Genomic DNA, 16,439 nt, shown 5'->3' on the forward strand with positions numbered 1-16,439 from the left:
CAACTCCCACAAGCCCTCATTCACCGGAAACGGAGTTTGTACACTTCCGCCTCTTTTTCTCGGGAATCCCAGAAAAGAACCTTCCAACATATCACTACAAGCTAGGTGAGACGTCTAAAATGGCTTTACAGATATTAAATTGAAGAAATATACCACTGTTATTTGTAAAATTAAGATGAACGGAAAAAACCTTGTTTACTTCGTCCATTGATATTGGGAAAATGTCTTGATTGAATCTAAAGTTAGCGCGTTAGCCTTCTTTTATAAGGGCAGGTTTATGAGATGAATAAAGCAATACTCTGCCTTCTTGTTAATAAATATTTGTGTACTCAACAAAGTAGCTGGAAAGGATTCTCATGTGTATCACTTTTACACAACGGTGTATTTGACATGTAACGTTAGTTTGATTTCATCACATTTATATAACGTTACTCACGCTAGCCAAACGCATTGTGTTAGCATTATGCTTTAACAACGTACTTACTTTTCAGTCTGAAACTGTTAATTCCAATGTTGTGACATTTATATTAAACGATTCTCATTAGCCCTCATCGTGTTGTTGTTATGCAAATATGAAATAGCAGTTCTTTTGATTGCGTTTACCTCTATAACCTGTACGTTAATTGTTAATGATGTGTGCAATGCCTTGACAAAATGTTATTTTCGAAATATTTTTCCGAGTGAGGCTTTAAAGCCAGGATGTTTAGCAAAGTTACATAAAACAGATAAATTATTTTTTCTTTAATTATAAGGTATTTATTTATTTCTCAAGTGAAAGGACGATCTGCACTCGAAACTCGTGCTGAGGGAGTTTCAAGGAGAGGAGGGAACAATGTGGAACGGTTCAAGACCTGGACCACGAGGAGGAATGCCCTTTCGGTAAGAGGTCTTAAATTAAATACATTTCTAAGATTATATTCTTCTTCAAACACATAGAATATGTCATCAATGTACTGTGTTCCTAAAAGGTCTCTTAATTAGAGTGCTGTCATACTGTGGGACATGCAGCCTAAAGTTTCTGTCAGAACATCATCTAAAATTGCTCAGATTTATAGTACCTGCATTGAATTGCCTGTTTAAAAAAAAATACAAAGTTGCAAATTTTGCCACATTACATAAGATATCTTTTATGAATTTGGCTTAGTAAAATCATGGCCAAAGTCTTGAGTGAGTTCCAGGATGTTATAAGAAATAATCTACAAGGAAGTGTAAAATTGATTCACATTTATAATTTATGTAACACGTTTTATGTATATTGATCCCGAAACATTTTAAACCCTGTTGGACTAGTAGACCAAATATCGAATCAAGTGACTTTTATTTCCAAGAAATATATCTCAAGCACATTTTCAAGCAAAACGTCTTGTTAAAGAGGTTTGTTAGGTTTTATTTTAAAACTTGCTATGAAACTTTGGATAGTCTGGGCCGCGATGGATGCATTCATTGTATCTTTCGTGACCCAGAAAACAAAGCGCATATTTCAAGGCTGTCGCGCTGCTGTGACAAATTCTTGGAATGCAGTCTTTTGAAAGATGCAGCCTCTGAATTGGGACACAGCATGTGTTTTGTAAAAAAGTAAATAGATTGCTCATTTGCAGTAATGCTTCTGATTTTATTGCAGTGGGGAACCTCGTGGAGGCATGTTTGAAGGCAGAGATGGCCCAAGACCTGACTTCAGAGGTCGGGATGGCATGAATATGGACAGGTCACCCATGGACATGAGGCGGTTTGACTGCCCACCTGATATGAGAGGAAGAGACATGGGTCTTCATGACAGAGGAAGAGAGCCTTCCCGAGACTTTTTCAGACCCGGAGATGAAATGGACATGAATTTTCGAAGGCGCTTTGAAATGGATCAGAGAAACAACCTCCAGAATTCTCCAGGTTTTATGGGTCAATCTAGGCCACCAATGGACATGGGTGGCAGAGACATGCAGGGTGGTAATATTAGGGGTCCAGAGGATGGATTCATGAATATGAGGGAGAGGGAGAGATTCCAAATGGATATGCCTGGGCTTCCTCCCATGGACATCAGAAGGAGACTTGCCATGGTGGCAATGGGTGGAAATGGAGATCTTGGGGAAATGAGAGACAGGGAGAGGCTACGGATGGGTGGCATTGATGGGTTCAACATGGACATGCCTCCTAGAGACAGACCGATGATCGATTTTGACAGACGAGGTGTCACTCCTCCACTTAATCCAAGAGGAAGGTTTGAATCCGATATGGATCTGAGAAACCGCATGGGGTCCTCCAGTGATTTTAGAGACCAGCCTCCTCAGATGTTTCGGAACAATGAAGGCGTCCCCATGGATATCAGAGGAAGACCTGATATGCCTTTAGGTCATGGTGGCCCAGAACCCATGATCAGACCCGATGAGATGACCCTCAGAGACAGAGAATTCCCAGAGCCAATGGACAGTCCAATGGGCTTCAGAGAGAGAGAAAGTGAAACGCTCTCAGACGAGTGGCACAAACATGGCATGAGAGACAGAGAATCTCTTCCACCGATGATGGGCAGAACACCACCACTTTTCCAGAGAGAGCTGCAAGACAAGTTCTTCTCTAACAGTGGAAAAGATGTAGACTTTGGAGAACGTCCCCAGTTCAAAGACAGAGACCGAGATGGGTTTCTGGGAAAAGACAGTACAGGCTTTAATCGATCCGAAAGAGACTCCAAACACCAAAACTGGGAGAAAAATATTCCTAGTGATTTCCCAGTCAGAGATCCAACTCAGAAGCCCCCTCTTCTTCCACTGGATCCCCCTCTAAATGCCCAAAGTAGAGATGGAGATAAACCTTGGCCTGGTGACCGAGATGAAAAGCCTGACAGAACTGCACCTGCAGTAAGCAGACCTCCATATTTCCAAGACAAGAACCAACCAAATCAAGAGCATCATTTCGCAAGTGATCGAGTGCCCTTTAAGGGCTCCAGTGACATGGCGTTAGATCAGGGACCACAGAGAGAGAACTTGGTGTCTGGGCCAAAGGAACCCCAGAGTAATAGAGGTGAGCGACAGGATCAGGATTATAGAGACATTGATTATCGCACCAGCTCAGGGCGCAAATACGACTACAATCTTGAGGATATTCAAGGACCTGAGAAAGATGTGAAGGAATCCAAACTTGGTCCAACTCAACGTCCAGATGACTCTGGTTCTCAGGTTAGATTTTGTCTTTTGATTTTGTTTGATGGAAAGTGACAGTTTCTTTTCCAACTACAAAATCATTCTGATTATATAAATGTATTATGTAAATAGAATGTCAATTTTTTTTTTTTTTTTTAAATCAGCTTGATTTTTGTTCTTTATCCTCAGTGAGAAAAAACGACAACTTTTTTTCAGGGATGGTAATGTTAACATAAAAAGTTAATGTAACATTTCTTTTCACAGCTCATATAATTGCTTATGGACTTGTACATAAAACGTAATGTACATTTAAACGTGCTAGTACAGATTGTCTTGTGAATTATCTGAATATTTAAACTCTACTGTGAATTTTGAAATAAAGGACCAGGATTACAGGAGTGCAAGTGTCCAGGATCAAGTCTCAAAAACCATTGCCATCTCTGGAATTCCTAAAACTGCCACAATGCAACAGGTAAATGAGATTTAATTATTCAGACTTTGATTATTTTCACACTTTTAGAAAAATGGTTCTTTCTTGGTGTTCTAAAAACAACATCATCAGTTATCTGAATGATTGCCAAAGTAAGTTTGACTTCATTTAGTTCTTTCTTTCATAGATTCTGGATGCTTTCGCAGTCCGTGATGGTGTGCCGATGCAGGGCATGAAAATAAAGGATGTTGTGCCAGGTGAGATTTTGTTCGCTTTTAACATCGATGACCGATTCGCAACCACATTTCGCTATTCGCTCTCCGAATCTTACGCTCACTGTCTCTTTTACATCGATTGTACTTTCTGCATCTGAGTCGCTTTTGCAAACATGCTACAGGATTTCTTGTTGTCCCTTTTCCCCATGTTCTTGTACGGGAGGTTGAATTTTCCCTGAGCAGCTTCCATCTTTAAGGTGGCATGTGCTTAGACGGAATTTCGAATTTCTTAAACGTGGTTCCCTTTATAAATAAGCCATTAACTGTCGAAACACAAATACCAACTACCACTACTTTGTGTTGATGTGAAGTGTTGCTGCAAAATATTCGTCTCTGGGTTCATCTGATAAAGGTTTCAGCATTTTTTTTTTTTTAGTTTTTTTTTTATATGCCAAAATAGTTTATTTTCTTCACAAAGGACTGTATCAAATAAGCTAATGTGTTGTTCAGTTTTCCCTGGAAAATCTGAAAATATCAGGAAAGGTTTTTAATTTTTTTTTTTTTTTAAATTAAGAAAATTATAATAAAATCATTCTTTGCCAATGACTCCAAATCATGGAAAATATAAAATTTCAAATGAATTGTATTTAACTGTATTTAATTACATTATTAGCTTTCATTCTTAAAAACATCTATAAATTTGCAGTGAAGAGAGCAACTTTTTCAGATTTAGTTGTTTTATTGTTCCACTTAATCAGATTAATCCAGTTAATAATTTTTCTTTTTTTAATTGTTCAGACTGTTGCAAGTTTGTTGGAAAATAAATGTGGGTCTTCTATGTTGTGTTTTAGATGTTAGATGTGATTAGACTTATAATTTACTAGAAACTCAGTTACTGTAGTGTCATTTCAAGCTCTCTGTTACATTCAGGTCCTCTTTCTACTGTTATTTTTTTTTTTTTTTGTTTAATTGTTTTATATAGATATATATATCTTGGCTTCAGAATTGCCTCTGAGTTGAGGCTACTCTGATTCTTCGCGACTGACTTCAAACAATTAAATAAAGAAATAAAATGTGCCCGACAATCAAAAGACATCCTGTATGAATTCGCTTTGTGATATGTCTCGTGAAACGAACCACTGCTTTTTTCTCTTGAAAATTCTCCTATTTACCTGCAATAACTAACACAAACCCATCTGTATTTCAAATGCTGTTCCCAGGTTACAGCTACGATATGGCCTATGTGGAGTTTTTAAACCTCGAGGATGCTGTCCACTTCATGGAGTCCAACCAGGTGGCCCATCCTCGTCCTTCTACAACGGCTCTGTCTGCGAACAGGAAGAAGGCTTGGGCCTGGGGAGGGGGAGGTGGCTGGGCTCTGGGTGGGAATGGGGTAGATGGGACATGAGACCTTCAAGGGAAAAATTTTCCCACTTATGTTAATCATGACCAATTAAAACATGCCACCTAGTTTGCAACATTAGCTTTCAGGCATTACAAGTGAGCGTAGTGACAAGGGGTCCACTATTTGATGATTGGCATAGGTGTATTAGCTGAGTAATTGAACCTTTACATTTCGCTTTTTTCGACTTCTTATACAGAATAGGTAGTTTTATGAATAGTTACATGGCATATTGAATTTGGAATTGGATATGCATCAAGTTGTGCAACCTGTTTCTTCTACTCTTAGGTTGTAGAACTCCAGACCACTGATATTTCATTCTTCGTTTTCAACTGTATAATATTTTATATTTAATATTTCCGTCATTTGACCATTTCGAGGTCATGGTCTTACGATCACTTTTTACTTGTTCCCACTGGCATATTCTGAAGTGGTACTGAAGCGGACCCAAGCATTCTTCTTTGGCCACCTTTATTGTCTTACTTTAAAATGATTCAGCTTTGGATTTTCATAATTTCTGTGGTGACTGAAATGCTATATGGAGCTTCCTTTTGTAGTTATTCATATTTTGTTGAATTGGAAGGAAAGAGGTAGTTGCTGTTTTGCTCTATTTGAATTTCCGATGAACAGGTTAAACGGTTGTAGGTAAAGCTTTAGGCTGTTATGCCTACAGCACAGTATCATCCTTGTGCCGTGTCAACACTTATTCCTTATCCTTTGACCTTATGGAATTACAGTTCCAGAACTGTGCTCTTTGGTTCTGCTTGTAGCCTGAAGTTTTTTATTCTTCTTTCCATGGATTATGATTTAATCATCTTGAGTTTGGGTGTCTTATCTCTTCCAGCACAACAAACTCGTTCTTTCCATTCCTGCTTACTCCATCTTGACCAATCTTCATGGTTGTTGTGTATCTGGATGTATAGAGAGATCCATGCTGATGTTTATTTGGAAAATCCAGACTTTGGAAAATCAGGGCTTGTTGTACTAGTAGTATTTTGACATTTCTAACAAAACTTTCACTATAAATGTAAGGCGAGTACAGCAGCTAGAGGTTTGCTTGGATTTGTGTCGAGCCATTGGCTGTTGTGCTGAAACTTGAATATCCTGTGGGTTGTATTGGTTGTATCAGCATATATTTCACCCTCGTTTTTGTTAAATGCCTGGCAAAGTACCTTTCAGAAAAGAATCTTGCTCCGGGTTCTTCTTTCATCTGAAACTACAGTTTCTCAGCTGCCCAAATAGCAGGGTAACTTATCTTGTTTATAATACTTGGTGACACACTTAAAAACAAATTTCTACAACAAGTAACTGTGGCAGTGACGGTGGGTAAGAAGTCATAAAATGCTGATCACATTACACTGTTAGGTCATTTACCTAGAATGTCCTTTCAGCCTAAAAGCTGAAGATCTTTTACCACAGTTATCCATAAACAGTACTTTTCTTTGATCAGGCATGAACTGGATTTTTCACAGTGGGCCAGTCAGTATATGGTCTGTCTTTTGAAAAAAAAAAAAATATAAGCAACATAAATATATGTGAAGTAAAATAAGAAAAGCTTAATGTCCTAGTTTTGACCGGGTCCCCCCATTTTGAATGTGAATTGTGATATAGCAGTTAACTTTTTCCAAGCTGCTCTCCAGTTATCTGTCGTCTTAGTCTTCTCACTTGAAAGAAGCCAGACATTGTTGCCTCTATTCATCCTGTTACGGATGAATGTGTAGTCACTTGTGAGTAGAGGTTGACCGATTGATCGGCCGGCCGATTAATCAGGCCAATTTTTGGCATTTTTTCAAACATATGGGCCAAAACATATCGGCATCATGTATCGGCTACCCTGATTTCTAAATATTGGCATCGGCCAGAGGAAAACCCATATCGGTCGACCTCTACTTGTGAGATGGATATGCTTCTACTTAGGGCTGCACAATTAATCAAATTTCTAATCGCAATTACAATTACGAATGTCACAATTACGTAATCGTTCAAAGCAGCAATTAATCGTTCAGAATCCACTTATGTTACTCCGTGTGCTTAAGATGTTTTCTTTTCTTTCTACATGTTATCTTATGGGTTTTTGCATTCTTTTAATTTGTTTTAGTATAGCATTATAATATTATAATAGTTTAACTTTTTTATTTAAAGAAGAAACCAATCCAATGTATAGTTCACATTTGAGGCTTAATATAGAAGTTTTTCAGTTAAGAGTGTTTTCAGCTTGTTTATTTTCATCTAAAAATATGGCATGCAGTTGCTGCAAACAATGGTATAAACATCATTCAATGTAAATTGTGATGATCGTAATTAATAATCGCAATTACAATTTCAAGGGAATAATCGACAATTGTGATTTGTCATCATGCAGCCCTACTTCTACTATTTACATTGACATTACTAGTTATATTTTTCAGTTATATTTTCAGGTTAGCATTCAAATTAAGGTGGTAGTACATAAATTGCAGCTATATAACCACTGTAAGATTTACTACACTTCAAGGTTTACACTTACTCTCATTTTCACACAGTAGTGTGTATTAAAAAGGCAGATGAAAAAACCCCCCGCAAACTTAACCCAAACCTGGGCATAAGTAAAGCCCAGATCAGATCTGCCTGTGTTTATGCCCTCAGTCGGGCAAATGGGAAATACCTTTTTTTTTGGTTGTTAGGTTGGGTTGTTTTTTTGGGAAGCTGTCAGTCACTTAGCACTGAGAGACTGTGTCATCGTGTTTTCTAGGGATCTGTTAAGGTTGGGGACAAGACTGCTCTGCTCAAATATATCCAGCCTGACAAAAATGTGAAAGAACAGGTGAGCTTCCTCTATGGTAGAGCTTCATATGTATTGATCTTAATTATCTATTAGTGTGATGGACATACTTAAATGTAATTTGGATTGCAGCATCATGAACCACCAGCTAAAGCGGCTCCAGCCAGCGATGACAATTTGTTACCAAATCCAGTCCTGCCACTTAATATAAAGGAGGAAACCGATGCCAAGCCTGTGCAGGATCCTGCCTCTCAAGGTGTGTGGCAAAGAAACTCCAACTTGACTCCTGAAGCATGGCAACAGCAAGTGGACCGACAGCTACAACAGCAGGAGGTAGAGCAACAAGCGGAACATTGTACCAATCAGAGAGCATCTCGCCAAAACTTGCAGCACTCCGATCCGGTCTTCAAGGAGAGCAAGAGTAAGTGATGTCAACTGTGAATACATTTTCTAAAAGAAAACAAATTAACAAAAGTAGGTGGCAGATTGTTCTTAAGTTTCATGTCTTTTTTCAGCAATGATCATCAAGAACATTTTGCCTACCACCACCGTGGAGACCATTCTGCAAGCACTCGATCCATTTGCGTACCTGGATGAGCGCAGTGTACGTCTGGTCAAAGGGAAGTCACCTGGATCCAAATGCTTCTGCTTTGTTGATATGGACTCACATGAGGTAGTGTACTGATATCTCAATCTAACTACAATATAATGTCTCAAAATGGTCCACTGTGTTTTTTGATGCATTCGTAATGATACTACTCACTTTTATATACAGCATGTGACACGATTGGTGGAGCTGCTGACCAAACCCCGCCCTATCATGATTGATGGGGTTAGAGTTTATGCTGAAGTTGCCAAACCTTTGAAAAACCAAAAGTAAGTCGCATTTTGTTAAATGAATATTCTAGTTTCAGTTCAGAGGAAACATTTCATAAATCCTAAGAGAAGAAATTTCAATATGAACTGTGGTTATTATTTGAGCTTTAAAGGAAATTCTCATTTTCACTGCAGCTATAGGAGGGAAAATGATAAGTCAAACACTTCTCTCTTGGGTTTCCCTCCAGATGTTATTATGGTAGGTCATTTCAATGCATGACATACGTTGTTACCAAAACTTTCAGACAGTTAGGCAATGTTTTTGAGGTACATTTTATAAGGGTGAGCTTCCTTTATCTTGAAACAGCATTTAAAAAATTGAGTGCTCATTGTGTGAGATGCAAAAAAAAATAAAAATAAAATTCACTTTGTCTAGTATATATTTACATAGAACAGTGTTTAAAAAATATCCCAGTGGAATGCAAGATCATGTTTTGAACAGTCCATATCGTATTCAATTTTCATATATAATTTTTTTTTTCTAGCAACAACAACATCAATTTCAGCAGCCACCGCAACAATTTTATCCTCCGCCTTCTCATACATCTATGGGTGTTGCACCTCCCATGCAAGGTATAGGGTTTTCAATTAATGATTATACATTGAAATTGATTGTTGCATAATACAGTGCCCTCCATAAGTATTGGAACAGTAAAGACAAAATTGCTCTGTTGGCTGTGGAGTCAAGACATTTGCAAATATGATTAAAAGATGAATATGAGACAAAACTAGAGAATGTCACATTTTAACACCGTTTCAACACATACATGTTTTACCAAATAAAAAGAACAGCACTTTTAGAGTTCATCCCACTCATTGATGTGAGCATAAGTATTGGGACAGTTGAACATAAGGCAGATAAAAAAATATTAAAATCTATTATTTAGTTGCAGATCCCTTGCGCACAATCACAGCAGTGAGTCTGTGACCCATAGACATCACCAGACTCTTGGTCTCATCCTTTGAAATACTTTTCTCAGGCTTTAATGCAGCCAATTCCAATTGTTGCTTGTTTTGGGGAGTTTCTGCCTTTACTCTCCTCTTCAGCTGGTGAAATTCATGTTCAATCGGATTTAAATCTGGAGATTGACTTGGGCAATCTAAGACTTTCCATTTCTTTGCCCTTATAAATTCCTTGACTGAACTGGCAGGGTGTTTTGGCCCATTACCCTGATAATATGTAATATGAAGCACTTCCCAATGAATCTGGTGGCAGTTTCTTGAATATTGGTAGGCAAGATGGTTTTGTACCCTTCCAAATTCCTTCTGCTACTGTCATCATACATTAAGTCATCAGTAAAGTTGAGAGGGCCTGTTCTAGAGACAGCCATGCATGCCCATACCATGGGCATTGGTGATTTTACAGACATGTCTTTTAGGGTTCATTTTCACCGCTTTTATGATTTGTCTGTCATCAACTACTGTTGTTTTCTCAGCCGATCAGGTAGTTGTTGGTTGCTGGTGTCACTGGTGGTTTCCAAACTCTTGATTTCTCCATGCCCTTTGTTTTTGCTAGAGCTCTAATTGACCTCCTCTTTTCTTTTAGCATCCAAATTGCTTGCGTTTCTCTCAAAGTCAGCTCCTTCATCTTCATCCTGGTTTGTGTGTGTCATCATCGAATGCAAGATTCAGAATACAGAAGTAATGGATATAACTGATACGACATTCCCCTGCTTTTAATATCTGAAGAATTAATGCAACAGGACACAGCAGATCACTTAGAAAGACCTGTGAGGCAACTGTTCCAATACTTATGCTCACATCAGATAGAGGGATGAAACTCTAAAAGTGCTGAACGTCTTAGCTAGTAAAACATCTGTGTGTTGAATCACCCAATAATAAAATGTGACATTCTGTAGTTTTGTCTCATTCATCTTTTAATCATATTTGAAAATGTCTTGACTCCACAGCCGACAGAGCAATTTTTTCTTTACTGTTCCAATACTTTTGGAGGGCACTGTATATTCATGTATGTGTTCTGTGGGACTTCCTGCAGGTGGCCCAGTGGGAGCAAATGCCACCTTGTCATCAGCTGTAATGCCGACTTCAAGCTTAACACAGGTGATTGTCTTTTTGAACTAGCACAGAGGCACATTTTTGAAACCACGTGGCCAGTTGTTGCCAGTAGAGATATTGGTTTTTGGACTGTAATTGACTGTCTGGCTGTGTGCAGGGTGTGATATATTCTGAGACAACGGCAATGGCGCAGTCAGTCCAGACAGCTGAACACCAGACTGCAGCTTTATCTGACACTGCTCTTTCTGGAGCCGCGGAGTCCATTGACGGCTATAGCTACGGTACGCCACTGTTCAGTTAAATATTAATGGTTTTCTTTTTGTTATATTCACAGTACTCACCAGCCCTAGTTCAGTATAGTAACTCATCTTATAATCATACCCTTACTGCAGGATCTGAGGCTCCAGATTTGTCAGCCTTCCTTTACGATGCTACATCAGGATTTTACTATGACCCTCAGACTACCCTGTACTATGATCCCAACTCAAGGGTATGTAGAGAAAATAGCCTTTTGATTCTCCTGAATGTTTAATATGAATGAAATACAACATACAGTGACTAAATGTTTGTTTTTGCTTGTATAGTATTTCTATGATGCTCAGAATCAGCAGTACATGTACTGGGACAGTGCCTCAAAGACCTACATCCCAGTCCAGAGCTCTTCTACTGATGTTCAGGAGCCAGCCCCTGAAGTTGCTGTCCCTGTGGCAACAACTGCTGAGGTTATAGCTACCCCCATCACAGAGGAGGAAGTGAAGGCAGTTCCAGAGACAGTGCCAGATGTGCAGGTGGAAGAGGAGCCTGCCCCACGAGCAGAAAAGAAAGAGAAGGAAAAGGAGGAAAAGCCGAGAAGCTTAGCAGCTTTTAAGGTTTTAATATCACTTAATTTGCATTACATTCAGTTTTTTATTAGCAACAAAAATTGTTAGATCTGTGTTGTAATTTTGGATCTGATCATCAGATAATGAAAGACATGGAGCGATGGGCGAAAATCCAGAACAAGCACAAAGAAATTGTCCGATCTCCTTCACCTCTTCTCAAGTCTGGCGGAGATGACCAAAGACCTTCAAAAGCTGCTGATGCTGCCTTTGCCATCTTTGAAAGGAAGGTCAGATCACTTTAACCCCTTCTCTCCTGTCCATATTGTTCATAATCAGAATTAAGAATTTAAACAAAACACACACCTTACATATTAAGTAACTTCAGTGCGCACACTATGATTTTGACATGAACGCTGAAAATTGTGCAGCAATTTATTACTTAAATTGTACTTAAGCTTATTACTTATTACTTAAAGCAATCAGATTTTTTTTAATGCTAAACCAGTCAAAAAAGTCCATATAAAAATATCAAAATCTAGTGTTTATTATTATCCTTACCAGAGATGATAATCTTTACCCGTCACTTAGACAGATAGGGTTGCATATGTCATGCTCTATTTTTAATCACTCAGCAAAATATTGTAATGCTTGGTATTTTTAGTCATATGGAGTGTTGTGGGTTGCAATGTCCCATAAATGATTCAGTTGGACTACATTTGAAATCTCTTAATTTCTCTCTCCAATCCTTACATGTCCCTCCCCTCATATATTTTCACTGACGCACATTAAACTTTTTATATTTAATTTTTCTTATCCCTGTTAGCGTCCTTGACTTTGGAATTGTTTATTAAATTAGGGAAATGCAACAGGCCAGATATATCATGTAAATCATTTATAATATATCATGTATATCATTTAAAATTCAGTACGTTTAACAGCGTCTGATCTTACCCATCGGTCATGGGTCTATAACAGCCTATTAACCTTCAGCGATGATCTTTCTTTTAAATGTTTTAATGTCTGTTATTGTTCCATACTGTTCCTTTATTTATATAGGTCACGGGTGCAGATGAATTATTCAAGAAACCTCTTGCTCCACCAAAACAAAAAGAGGAAAAATCATCAAAGGTGAGAGTTTACAGTCTTACTATCAACAACACACACACATAACATGCACACAAATACACTTCAGTCTCAGTTTTCCCAAACAGCTGAAATGGCATCACCTTGACCCTGATTGATATAGGTAATTTGATATTCCACACTAAAGCAGATTTACAGTGAGTGTCATTGTAGATCAAAGCAAAACTCCCCTCTCTCCCTCTTGTGTGTTGGCAGCGGCCCATGGGTTCTCTTGGAATGTTGGCGGCCGACTACGGGGCAGGCAGCGACGAGGAGGAAGAAGAGAAACACGAGAAGCAGGAAGCCGCAGGGCCTGCAAAGAGCCAGCCACAGGCGGATGAGAAGGAAGACAGGTTGACAGATTGGAAGAAGATGGCATGTCTTCTGTGCAGGAGGCAGTTCCCTAATAAAGACGCTCTGATCCGCCACCAGCAGCTCTCAGACCTGCATAAGGTACCAGATCTCTAAATGAAACTTTTATGATCTATCAGGACTGTGGACTTAATGCAAGGTGTTAGAAATCGGTTATTAAAATGGTATAAAGAAATGTTGTTATTCTTATGTTTTATTATTATTATTATTAGTATATGTGTGTGTAATTGTATTTTTTGTATACATTTTGATCAGTTATTTTTTTTAATAAGTAAATTATACAGTTGACTAAACTGGATTGTTTTGAAATTTGTGGGTCAGGTTTTGACCTTCCCTTTATTGTATTTTTCTCTTTATTTTAGCAAAATATGGAAATTCACCTAAAAATCAAAAGGTCAAAGAGAGAACTTGAGGCTCTAGAAAACCAGGAAAAAGAGGTATTTTTTTTCTTTCATTAATTATGTACTGTACTCTGCACAACCCCTCTGGAAAAATCCTTTTTTTTTTATGATCCCTAATAAAATTTGTGGAGAGATGGCAAAAATGGGTTTTAAAAACAAAGGGTTGCAGAAATCAGTACACCCTTGATTAAAGTATAGTACTCTGTAATGAAGAGAAGGTTGCATCCTCTGTTTAAAGTTTTTGTATTACACAATGGTGTGTGAATACATGACACAAATAATGAAGCACACAGCCCCACACCATCAGCAGCACTCACTCTATAAAAGAACTTCACAACCTCCAAACTTCACTGGGAACCAGGCACTTCTCTCTATATTCTTCCTCTAGAAGCACCATAACATTTTGGATGCTGTTAGATCCAAAATGATTGAATTGATCTCATGAGACCAGAGTATGGATTCCTAGAAATCTATATTTTGTAAATATGGGCATTGGAAAAGGCTAAATGAGTTTGTACTGTGGCTACAGTAGGTAATGTGTGAGATGAAACAGTCTCTCTTTTCATAGCTTTTGCCAGCTCTGAGACATGCCATTTTTCTTTTTCTGTATTCTTTTTCTTTTCCTAGCAAGCTTCAGGTAAAGGTGTAATTATTTCAGGGACATTGTCACAAGACCTATTTAAATTTCTGTGCAACTATTGCTATATTTTCACACTTAAAACCATGATTTGGTATTTCACTTGTAATGCTGTCCTCTTTTGAGAAATTAGTCTCCTAAAAAATTCTCTCCCAAATAGTTCCATTGTTGTCAGTATTATACATGGGATTGATGCAACATGTTTAATTGTCAAGAAATCACTCCTCTTTAGATATTTTGGTTCAACATGCTGTTCATCAAAAATGGCTTACACCAGATATGTTTTGTTTAGTTTTACATTTACATTTATTCATTTAGCTGACGCTTTTATCCAAAGCGACTTACAATTGCTATATATGTCAGAGGTCGCACGCCTCTGGAGCAACTAGGGGGTTAAGTGTCTTGCTCAGGGACACATTGGTGTCTCACAGTGGATTCGAACCCGGGTCTCTCACACCAAAGGCATGTGTCTTATCCACTGCGCCATCACCACCCATTTTACTTTGTAACTTTTAGGAGGGTGCATTTTTGCAAGACATTTTATCACTTTGATAAGAAAAAAAAGTCTTTGACATGCTAAAACATATGCACAGTTCTCTAATATGTGTCTTCTGTTCTAAGTAAAGAGTAATTGCTAAATTTATCAAGTTTCAGAGGGGCTGAATTTATGTTGAGGACTGTATATCTTCTTTGCTAAACTATCTATCTAGTTATTTCTAATAGATTTTCAAAAGAATGTAAGAACATTTTGCTTACAGGTCAGCATGTGCTTCAAATAATATACTTGATTTCAAACATATCCTCCATTGTTTTCTCACAGTAGTCTGAAATGAAATGATTCACTCTCATTTTGAATCCCCTGTTCTTTAGATAAAAATAAAACAGTCGAACGGTTCACCTGAAACAAAAAGAAGAAAATCGCAAAACACATGGGCTGGCAGCTCAAGGTTTGTGATTTTCTGAATCCTAATACATTTTATTTGCATTTAGCATTGATATAGAAGTATCATATCTTAAATGTGGCGTGTTGTGTTGTTGTTGCAGGGACAGTCATAAAGGCAGCGAGAGGCCAGGTTTGGGTTTAGAAATTACTGAGGTGAGTCTATTCAGCAACAGGATGTTCTGAGCTGCGGCAGCTGGGAGGCATTGGTTTCATTTTTTTTCTCTTTCTCTTGTTTCGTACCAAAGCGGAAGAAGAAGGAACCCGTCGTCTGGAATCATGCCACATACAAACAGGCAGTTCGGAAGGCCATGTTTGCACGTTTCAATGAGCTGGACTGAAAGTGAAATGAATGAACAAAAAGGGTGTTTGTGAACATACATGCATACACACACATACACACACACACGTGTGCGCACACACCCAGTGTTGTGTGGTCCGTTGGCAGGTCTTTCCAGGCTTTATTCTGTGAACTGATACAAAATTCCTGGAGAAGCTTATTGTGACTAACCCCTCATTTTGTGGATATGGTGATGTGTGCCTGTATAAAATGAATGCATTCTTTCCTAACAGCCAAATGTACTGTTTAATCATCCTTCTTGTAGCTCTATTCTTCAGGGCTTTTTAAATATTTCCTCATTTGATAATGTTCTATCATGTTTTTTTTTTATGTAGTACATTTATGTAATATTTCATTTGTAAAATGAAATATTTGAGTTGATGAGCTTAAACATTTAATTTGTCCTTGGGTCAATAAACTGCCTCAATGTGACTGTACACAGTTTGTCTGTTGTTTTTTTTGTGATTTTTTTATTTATTTATTTTTTTTTCATTTAAAAATTATAAACCGATGTGTCTTATTTTTACTGCATGGGGCTGTCTCAGAAGTGTTACGAGTCACTAAAAGAGTATAGATAGAGCCTGATTTCTACACCCTCCTCCTCCAGGTGGCAGTACATAGCCATTACTATTTGAATTACACAGTGAGCCGCACCTCAGAGATGTCTAATGCTGAAAGAATGAATCTACACATGCAGTCATGAATTTCGTCGATACTTCATTAAGCTTTCCCCCTTGGCTTTATTTTCCATTTCTTGTGGTTCTTTTATAGCAGCAGAGTGCCTCGAGTTATACTTGAAAGTGGTGCATTGACAGTACACAGTGCTTTATTCAATGAATGCACAGGCAGCGAATATATTTCTCTTTAAAAGTTCTGCAGCTTTCACTAAACCTTTTAGTGCTTTGTTATAAAATGTTGAAATCATATCGTTTATTACAGCCAGTAACCCTTGTGCATCATGATTCCTCATGTTGCCTT

The 16,439-nt window shown here is 38.1% G+C and overlaps 1 protein-coding gene across 2 annotated transcripts; it reads left to right on the forward strand.

Moving 5' to 3' along the window:
• Nucleotides 1-48: 48 nt before the first annotated feature.
• rbm6 (RNA binding motif protein 6) lies at nucleotides 49-15,904 on the forward strand. Of its 2 annotated transcripts, none has more exons than XM_079376675.1 (23): nucleotides 49-105; nucleotides 773-879; nucleotides 1,622-3,164; nucleotides 3,511-3,600; nucleotides 3,746-3,815; nucleotides 4,994-5,067; nucleotides 7,907-7,978; nucleotides 8,069-8,357; nucleotides 8,452-8,609; nucleotides 8,712-8,812; nucleotides 8,948-9,011; nucleotides 9,298-9,385; nucleotides 10,809-10,873; nucleotides 10,986-11,109; nucleotides 11,221-11,318; nucleotides 11,413-11,697; nucleotides 11,790-11,936; nucleotides 12,706-12,777; nucleotides 12,988-13,224; nucleotides 13,506-13,580; nucleotides 15,052-15,128; nucleotides 15,226-15,277; nucleotides 15,370-15,904. In XM_079376675.1, exons 2-23 carry the CDS (start codon nucleotides 833-835, stop codon nucleotides 15,460-15,462), a joined length of 3,921 nt encoding a protein of 1,306 aa, XP_079232801.1. In that variant the 5' UTR covers nucleotides 49-105; nucleotides 773-832; the 3' UTR covers nucleotides 15,463-15,904. The 2 variants fall into 2 exon arrangements, with proteins under 2 accessions (XP_079232801.1, XP_079232802.1); XM_079376676.1 differs by having other exon boundaries at nucleotides 74-105; nucleotides 753-879.
• Nucleotides 15,905-16,439: the final 535 nt, after the last annotated feature.

This window comes from Barbus barbus (genome assembly GCF_936440315.1).
Source record: "Barbus barbus genome assembly, chromosome: 25".
Classification (NCBI taxonomy): domain Eukaryota; kingdom Metazoa; phylum Chordata; class Actinopteri; order Cypriniformes; family Cyprinidae; genus Barbus; species Barbus barbus.